This window comes from Pteropus medius, unplaced genomic scaffold, assembly GCF_902729225.1.
Source record: "Pteropus medius unplaced genomic scaffold, Ma_sr-lr_union100, whole genome shotgun sequence".
NCBI lineage: Eukaryota > Metazoa > Chordata > Mammalia > Chiroptera > Pteropodidae > Pteropus > Pteropus medius.
This window is the reverse complement of record NW_024342466.1, coordinates 2,665,268-2,675,019: the sequence shown is the minus strand read 5'-3', so window position 1 is coordinate 2,675,019 and position 9,752 is coordinate 2,665,268. Positions and strand designations below refer to the sequence as shown.

Here is a 9,752-nt window from a genome sequence, read left to right as displayed (position 1 = left end):
GTGACGGTGACAGGGGAAGGCAGGGCGCACAGCACGTGCAGGAAGTGTGGGGGGCACGTGGACGTTCTCCTCAGTTTGTCAATGACATGGAAAGCCAGGCCGTCCACTGAGAGTGAGAAGAGGTGCTGGACATTGAGGAGGGGGAGGGGCGCGAGACGATGTGGGGTACAAGGGGAGCAGCGGGACAAGAAATCAAGAGCACCCCAAGAGGGAGCAGGGCTCCTAAGCGCCTCCCCGGGAGGCACGGACAGGCCCCCTCCTCTGCCAGGACGGCAGGCTGTACAGGACTGGGCACGTGGCCACACAGGATTCATTTCTTCTCTGAGGCTGACCCCAGGGCCGGCGGGACGAGGCCTTTACAGCCCTTCGCAGTACACTGTTCGCTGCTCTTCAGGCCGGGGCTGTGCATTTAGAGCTGGGAGCCATCCTTTCGCTGTGGGGCTTTGGGGCCCTGGTGTCTCGTCCCGCCTGAGGAGAGCGCAGGGTGGCTTCAAGTGATCCAGACTGCCAGGTGGTCACAGGCTGAGCTCCAGGAGCCACTCCAGGGACAAGGACCTAACATTTTCCTGGGGTGCTGCTACTTGCCGGTGCTTAGAACAAAGTATCCATCCAGCGCTGACTGGGTCTCAGCAGCCACAGGACAGGTGGCTCGACGTGACACGCTGCCCAGCATGTTGACTGCTCCAAGGAAGAGGATCGTTTTTGTGAAACCACTCCATCAGTTTCCAGGCATCTCTAAAACCTTTGATCTTAGACCACCCGCCTTGCAGCCGGCTCCACAGTCAGTTTTATTTACATTGTATCGGAATCACAGATGTTTCCATTTGACTAACCACAGGGACGCTGACGCTAAGACTGTGGCAGACGGGCAGACACTGTTTTTATCTTTTTTAAAATAAACGTTTTTATTTTTGAACAATTTTAGACTACGGAGCAGCTGCACAGAGAGGGAGGGGCTCCCACAAACCCCACCTTGAGGGTGTTAACACCTTAGGTTAGTGTGTCACACATGAGCCGATAGGGATACATGTTCTTACTGAGCCGATAGGGATACACGTTCTTACTGACTAAAGCTCATTCTTTATCCAGATGCCCTTCGTTTTCCCGGGATGGCCTTTTTATATTAAAGATCCCACCCAGGACACCACGCACGACGTTTAGTTGTCACGTCTCCTGAGGTGATTCTTGGCTGGGACAGCTTTTCGGAATGCTTGCTTTGGACGACCTCGACAGTTTTGTGCAGGACTGGTCGTGCATTTTGCAGAATGTCCCTCGAGTTGACTCTGTTTGATGTTTTTTTCATGATTAGACAGGTTGTTTTTTGGGGCAAGAAGACGCCACGGGGGCGGGGGGAGGGGTGCGCCATTCTCAACACATCATATTCAGAATACATATCATCAATATGATCTGCCTCTGATGATGTTAACCGATTATCCGGCTGAGCTGGGGTTTCCAGGCTTCTCTACTGTAAAGTTATTTTTATTTTTACCAGCAGTTGTCTTTTATTTGCAGTGAAAGAAATTAAGATAGAATTCATGTAACATAAAAGTCACCATTTTAAAGTATCCAATTCAATTGCTTTTACTATATTCCCAATTTTGTGCAGCTATCACCCCTGCCTGATTCGGGAACACTTTCTTTATCACCCCCAAAAGAAGCCGGACCTGTTAGCAGCCACTTCCCATCCCCCTTCCCACCAGTTCGGAGACTGTATGCCAAAATGAGTGTTAAAAATGACCTGAATGGTGAGAATTAAGGCTTATTTGTTTATTTTGTTTGACCTGTCATTTCTACAATGCAGTTACTTCTACGCCTAAGAGGAGTTATGTTTAAATAGCGTTTGACATGCCAATAAGAAATAGAGGAAAACTGCTAACAAGTTAAATGCCTGGCAGCGGAAGCTTGGCTGGGAAGTTGGCTGAGCTTTCAGTCACGACGGATCAACGCCAGGAGCACCCCCCACGCGCCCCCCACGCGCCCCCCACGCGCCTCCCACGCGCCCGCCCTGTTTTAAGCAGCAGGAATTTCTCCGGCCTTTCTGCGCTGTGCCTGTGAAGATGCCTTTAGTGAAAAAGAGAGGAAGTAGAGTCAGGGAGAGAAGGCCGCAGGCCGCCGAGTGGCGGGCCCTGTACCATGAGCTGGCGGGGCTGCCTCTGCCTCGGGCCGTCCTGGAGGCCTCCGACTCGCGAGCGCCCCCTGGCGGATGACTGAGCGCCTGCAGCAGGGTTTCTTCCCTGCCCACCAGCCACGCAGCTCCCGGGCAGACCGGCTGGGCTGCACCCCACTGTTTTTTCTAGATCCTGTCTGCCCTCTAAAGAGTCCAGTTGAGACCCAGCAGGTGGCAGCCAGGTGTCCCCCAGGCTGGCGAAGGGCAGGACAGGCACCCTTGGCTGCTTTTTTAAAAGGTAACTGTGAACTAAGAAAGTTCCCTCCCAAACCCGTCGACAGGAATTCACTGTTCTACTGGCACCAGTTTCAGAAGTTGCTTCTTTAAAATTGCAGATTGGGGGGTTGGGAAGAAAGAGGGTGCGGGAAAGGCAGTTCCTCCTGGCAACCTCGGGTTAGGGTGAGGGGCTGTGGGCCCATTACGATTTGGGGGCTGAACGAGACAGCAAGGGGCAATGGGCTGTGGGAGGGCCCGGGAGGTGCGGGGGGCTGTGGTGCTCTTTGAGCACAGCTGGCCCCCCCCGTTGCGGGGCCGAGCGGTCAGCCTTCCTGGGGGCACAGGAGGCTGAGAGAGAGTGAGGCTTGTGAAGCAGATGCAAGCCTTACCAACACTACCCACCCTCCGGTCAGCTCTGGGGAGAGGTGGAGTGGAAGGGACCCTGCCCACCCCCCAGTTTCTTCACTCCAGCAAGACTAGAGCTGCCCCTGAACCCGGTTGGCCCAGGAGAACCAGGGCACCGCATGGAGCTGCTGCGGCCTGGACGGGGTCCCTGAGTCGGGCTCCGTCGTAAGGCCGCTGTGCGGGGCGGCACACCGGGGCAGAGTGGCCCAGAAGGGCCTGGGCGGGAGGGCCGAGCGTCCTGCAGAGGGAAGCCCACCGGGACTCAGGGCGCCGGAGTTGCAAACTCCTTGCGGTGACCTGCCTGATGCACGCACAGCGGGAGGCTACTGCCTCACCTCTCTGGAACCCCCATTCCGAGTGCCCTCCGGTCTCCTGGACCGAGGGAGGCGGCTTGGGCGAGTGAAGGCCCTGGCTTTACATCCCGGCTCCAGCACCCACCCTGGGGACCCCCGGGCATGTTGCCACCTCTCTGTGCCTCAGTCCCCTTATCTGTAAAGCAGACATCCCTCCCAGCTGCCGAGGGCCACGGGAGCAGGGGCGAGTCACGTGGGCACCCCCGGGAGTGGCTAGGTACACTTTGCTTCTTGTTTTCTCCCGGCCTGGCCCCTGTGCGTGGCCAGCAACGCTGTGCCCTCGGAAGCGGGCGGGGGTCCCTCTCCCTCCCTCGCCCTGCGCTCCCACTGTGTGCGGCAGGCTGATGCCCCGGGCACCTCTCTGGAACATTCCCTAACGCCTTCTACTGTGCCCTGCCCCCCTCCCCCCGCAGGGTTGGCCCAATTAACTCAAGTATCTCTTTCTCTTCCTCTTCCCTCAGCCCTTCATGTTCTTGTTCTATTTCTGGACAAAAAAAAAGAAGGAAGAAGAGGAGGAGGAGGAAGGGAAGGAGGAAGAGAAGGAGGAGGAGGGAGGGAGGAAGGAAGATTGTAGGAACACCGGTTATCAGGGGAGAAGAGAAATGTCCTTTTTTCAGAACATGAGACAAGATAAAAAGCCTGTGTCCCCGCGGTTGGTGACGGCTCAGGACCTCTCAGGAGCCCGTGCTGCACGTGACCTTCCCTCCCAGCCCCGGCCCGCCCCACAGGGATCTCGAATCCCTTTCACCAGCCCGAGGCGCTTCTGTGGCAATGGCCCTGCTCCGATGCGGTTCCTGCTGAATTCCACGGTGAATTCTAGCCCTTCAGTCTAAACTGGCTGCCGGACAAGCCACCCGCCGCCTGACTGGCGGTTCGCCGTTTGGGAGGGTGGGCTCACGTTAGGGCCGGCTGTGTCGTCTGCCCCATCCCTGTCCCCAGGCGGAAGCCCTCACTCTCATCTCTTCAGAAGGCGCCGACTCTGGAGACAGCGTCTTTGCCGAGGGCTTAAGTTATGGGGTGGGCCGTGGTCCCAGAAGACCGGTGTCCTTGTGCAAGAGCAGATCGGGACGCAGACGTGCACGGCAGGACCGTGGGCGGACGCGCCGCTGTGCTTCGAGCCGCCGTCCGCGGGGCTTCGCGCTGGCGGCTCCGGCCCGGAGCTCCGCTCTGCCCTGGAGTCGGAGGGAACCCGGGGCCGGCACCGGGCTGTTTCCTGTTGCCGTCGACTCCGCGTCTCCCGCCTCTTCCCTTCGCCCCCCGCCCTCCGCCCTCCGTGGAGCTGGGGGCCACACCGCGAGGCGGACGCGGAACCCCGGCCCGCGCGTCCGTGCACACCGGCCACCGGGGCCAGGCCCGTGACCGCGCGCCATCATGGCCCCGTCAGCGGCGGTCGAGTCGGGCACGGTGCCCAGGCCTCCTCCACCTCCGCGACCCCCGCAGCGCCCCTGCCGCCCCCTTCGCAGGCGTCGCAGGCGCGGAACCGAGGCCCAGGAGAGCAGCCGCCTCGCCGCCTTCACCGGGCAGAGCTGGGCGGCGGTCCGGTCCCAGGCGGTTCACGGCCGTCACGTCCATGCGACAGCCGTTTTCCTTGTTAAACGTGGACCTGTTTCTTGTAAGGAGAGGGTGCTGGGTTGACCTCCTCGTGTGACCCTGGGTGGTCTGGGCAGGTGCTGGGGTGCAGCCACCATTGTGATGGGCCGCACTGAAGATGAAAAGCAGTCGCCACTGCCATGTACTGACGTAGCACCCCGCCCGCCCCCAGGAAGAGCCAGGGCAACATCCCGGCTCCTGGGGCCTTATGCCCGTTGAAAGGGAGAGCATCGGGATGGCCGTCCCCAGCCCTGGGCTTGTGGCCGGGATGGGCTTCGTGAGGAGGGATGGTTTTGGGGGTCGTATGGTAAACTGGTTTTCAAGGCGCCCCTGGTCTTTGTCCCTGAGGCACACGCATGACACCTGAGTAAGAACGGTGGCCTCGTGGCCCACTCAGCACGGCCCCGTGAAGAAGAAACCAAATCAGGTCCAGGTCCAGCTCCAAAGTAGCCTTGGAAAGCCCCGAAGGTCACTCCTAACCTGTCCTACGAGGGGCCACGGGGCAGTTTCGTTCACAGAAAAGACAGGTGTCTTAAGACTCTTTCTTCTCACTGTCTCAAAGCCCCCTGCACGTTCTCCTCCCACGTCCCCCCTTCACCCCCGCCCCCCAAACACACAGTCCCCTAGCAAGTGGCCTGCTCACTGGAGCTTAGACACCACTCCGTCCCCAGGAGGGGGCCAGTGACCGATGCGAGGCCATCTCTTCCAGGCACGTAGGGGTATCGGGGAGGCGAACGGGCTGCTTAAAGTCACGCAGCTGGAAAGGGGTCCAGTCGGACCCCACAAGTCGCGTCTAGCACTGGGACTCCGTGTCACGGCACCGGACAGCCTTCCGTCACCGGAAGGAACGTCCCAGCAACTGCGAGGTGGCGGCTCGATGCAAACCGGGGTGTGTTGTTACTGTTTCTGGGAAGACTACATCGCCTTCCCTCCTCTGATACGGCCAGGGGACGGCAGTCACACATGCACTCGTACCCACGCGGTCACACTCATACATGGCCCCAAGCTGAGATCATCCAGCGAGCCTGCTTTGCAATCTGCACCGTCCGATGAGCTCTCTGCCGAGAGAAGCTCCCCAGGCGCTCCTTAGGAGACCCTTCCCGGGGTCCTGGGCTTGATCTAACCGACGGGGACAGGGGGTGTTTCTGCCTTTTGCGCTTCAGTATAAACCATCCCGGCGGAGGCCGTCTTCGGCGGGAGATCCTGGGAAGAGGCATTTGCGGCTTTCGGTGCGTATTTCCGATTTGTCTGAGGGAACTGCTTCTTGTTTTCGGTGGACGAAGGAAATCCCATCTCCAGGGACTTGGGGTTTCCTCCGGAAGGAATGCCACGTCCCCAGTCGCTCGCTCTGCATTCCGCTGGGGGCCAGCTCCTTCGGTCCTGCGCTGTGCCCTCCCCCGTGTCCCCACCAGGGTGTCCTGTGAAGATGAGCCCAGCTCCGAGCAGCTTTTGGGCACGGAGGAGGTGCCATCCACAGAGCGGGTCCGTCCTGGGAGCTCATGAGCAGCGGGGGGTCTGGGGACAGCGTGTACCTGGCAGATTCCACTGGCCTGGTCCCTTTTCCTTGTCCTTTTTTGGGTTCTTTGACTTCGTTTTTTTGTTTTTTTCTCTGTAGATTTCCATGACAAAGCTCTGGAGAAAGGGCCACTTTCCCAGCTTGGGACACAGATAAAGCTGCTTGTCTTTATTTTTCAAATTAAAACTGTCGTCTGCTTCCCCAGCCAGCTGAGCGGAACCCCGGGCCCTCCCTGTGGGGCCTGTCCCTGGACAGTCAGAGAAGGTCCCAGAAAGCGAGCTGCTCCCACCCGGCCCGGGTCCCTCCTGCTCGGCGGGCGTCTCGGTGGCAGAAGCCTCAAGTCCTGCCGTTGAGCGAACATGGTGGGAACAGGGAGGGCGGCTGCTCGTGACGGTCCGCGGTCCACCTCTGGCCTTCCTTCACTTCCTTTACCTCTGGCCGGAGGAGCGCTGTGGCCTCCCGCTGACCCTGGGGCTGAGCGGTGCCCCTCGGGGACGGGCTGCAGCCTCCCGCCCTCTCCCCGCCCATCCCCCCACAGCGGACCCCGGAGACCCGCCCAGCGGAGCCCTGGCGCTCACTGCTCCTCGCCCACCTCGGCCTCCGCTCTGAGGCCGCCTGGCTGTCTGGCGTCGTTCCCGTGATCTTGGCGGGTGCTCGTCCTGTGACAGCGCTGGTCAGAGGCCTTCGGGCCTCCTGCTCTCTGCCCGTGCCTCCTCGGCGGACGCACCATGCCCAGTCCTCCGCATCTTCCAAACCCGTTTTCCTTTAAAAGCCAGTTGCCAACTCAGCACCCTCAGGCGGCGATAGTGGGGGAGGTGCCCCCACGGGCCAGGGCTGAGCTGGGGCCACCCAGTGAGGACAGGGCTAGGGTCCAGGACAGGGCCACCAGAGGCCTCACTTACCACGCGTGCACACATGCACGTACACAGACACAGACACACACATGCACGCACACAGACACAGACACACACATGCACGCACACAGACACAGACACACACATGCACGCACACAGACACAGTTCTGCCTGTGCCATGCCTGGACCTGGACCGCATGCGTGCACTGGACGGACTGCCCACATGCCACCACCTGAATCTGGGACCTGAATCTGGACCACACGTGCAGCCTGCCTGGATCTGGAACCGCAAGTCCTGAACCTGTCTGCCCGCCCACCTGATCCGGAACCTTCTGCCTTTACACTGAATCACCTGAGATACCTGAATCTGGGGAACAATGCCCAATGTGTGCCCACATGGACCTGAACATATGCCCTGAACACATAGACACCTGAACTTACCTGCATTCTGCGTGCACACTGAACTCCTGAACCACCACGTGGACCTACCTGAACATGGTGCTGAACCTGGGGAGACACACTACACAGTGCACCACAGGGGAACCACCCTGGTTCCACCACATGGACCCCGCCTGGTTTATGGGCCAAGTGCTGGACCTGGGGTGCACCCTGGACAGAGACCACCTGGACAGGACCTGCCTGGACATGGGCGGTGCTGAAACGCACTGAGACGCACCTTTCGTGCACACACTGGAACCTGCGATGCACACATGGATGAACCAGACACGAGAGACCACCACCAGGCGCACATGGACACACACGAACATAGATGTGCACAGACACTACAGAACTTATGCATGTGCTCACACGAACCTGCGCGTGCACGCATTGGACGAACACAGACACACAGAGACATACATGCTTTTGAACCGCATGCACACACATGGACGAACCACGAACACACAGACACACACTGAGCCACACACACAGACACACTGCCAACGGCGCACACCCAGGAAAGCAGCAAACCCTGCGAAAGCTGCTGTTGGGGGCGGTCTGTCTGTGGGAATGATATCACCCTACCCTTCACTGGGGACGAGGCATTTTTCCCGGGGGCTCCTGAGACACCTGGCCTTGTCCTAGCCTCTGACTGGCCGGGCGTTGGAAACAGCTTCTGCGGCAGGTAAATCACAGTTCTCCGCGTTGTCCCTCTCGTGGCCGTGCAACGGGGAGAACCGAGGTGTCACCGGCTCTTCGGTCCGCTGAGTGCACTAGGTTGGATCGTGTCCCCCAAATTCCTGTCCCCCCTGGAACCTCAGCATGTGGCCTATTTGGAAACAAGGCTTTGCAGATGCAGTCGGTTAAGTCAAAATGAAGCCACACTGGAGTGGGCAGGGCCCTGAACCTTATGAGATGACAAGTAGAGACGCCCAGAGACGACAGCTCAGGTCATGTGATGCAGCCACAAGCCACGCCAACAAAGACTTGTGGCTGGAAGAGGCAGGACCGGCCTCCCCTAGAGCCTCAGAGGGGCCTGGCCGCCATAGCCTTGATCTGGGGACTTCCCGCCTCTGGCAGTGCTGAGGGAATGAGGTCTGCTGTTTTTGGTGGCCTGGTTTGTGCCGATTTGTTAGAGGCAGCCTCGGGAAACTGATGCTTGGAGTTATCGTAGGAAGCCCTTCGTTTTTATGTGTGTGTGTGTTTATCTTCAAGTCCCAGTGTACTAATGTGACCAAAATTATGCTTCGGCTTGTTAATTAGGTGCCTTATTTGCTAGCCTTCCTTCCATTCTTTGCTCTCAGCCCTGTGACATGCAAATACTTGACTGTGAACCCAGACTGGACAGATAGCCCCCTGCTTAGGGCAGAGTTTTGCCCCATCCCAAAAAGACTGACCCCGTCTACTGACTGCTGTAGCCTGTTGAGGAAGAGGTCAAGTTCACGCATACTCAAATGCGCTTCCCAACGCACATTCAGAGCCAAGTGCTCAGAAGTCATCCACGACCGTCAAAACGTGCGAACAACCTGTGTTCACCGACAGACGAGAGGACAGCAGACTGTGGCCCATCCACACAGTGGAGCGTCATCCAGCCTCGAAGAAGGAGAGTCCGCAACACGTGACCGCAGGGATGGACCCTGAGGACGGTCTGCTAAGTGCGGTAAGCCAGTCCCAGAAAGACGAGGACATGGGGTCCCGCTCGTAAGAGGCATCTGGAATCGTCCCATTCATAGCCTCGGCGCATGGCGTGGCGGTCGCCAGGGCCAGCTGTGGAAGTGGGGAGGCGTCGCCAGCGGCATAAAGCTGCAGTGAAGCCAGGCGAGCGATCTCGAGGGACCGGCCTACAATGCCGCACCTGTGGTCAGCAAGACTGTCGTCCTCTTAGAAATATGTCAAGAGGACAGACTTCACGTTCAGGGTTCTTACGACGATAAAATAAAAACAAGAAACTCCATCTAACGACATGGAATTTTGTCTCTAAAACCAATACTGGATTTTTGTGCACTTTGATGCACATTTCAGACCCTCCCCCGAATACTTAACCACTTCCTCGCTGAGGCCGGCTCACCTTTCCTGTCAGCCACGCTCTTAGTGGTTTCTTCCAGGCTGCGGCGAGAGCGACACCTTTGCAAGGGCTTCGGCAGACACGCCGTCGCCCGACACCCTGAACGTCACGGAAGTGGGCAAAGCCTTTCAGATGAGACCTACATGCG

At 58.8% G+C, this 9,752-nt stretch overlaps 1 protein-coding gene across 1 annotated transcript in view; it reads right to left on the bottom strand.

Moving 5' to 3' along the window:
- Positions 1-9,123: 9,123 nt before the first annotated feature.
- RAMP1 (receptor activity modifying protein 1) overlaps positions 9,124-9,752 on the bottom strand; it is a 34,231-nt gene continuing 33,602 nt past the window's right edge. The window contains exon 4 of the mRNA XM_039861565.1: positions 9,124-9,380. Coding sequence (XP_039717499.1) covers positions 9,124-9,380 — 257 coding nt within the window. The remainder of the gene's footprint in view (positions 9,381-9,752) is intronic.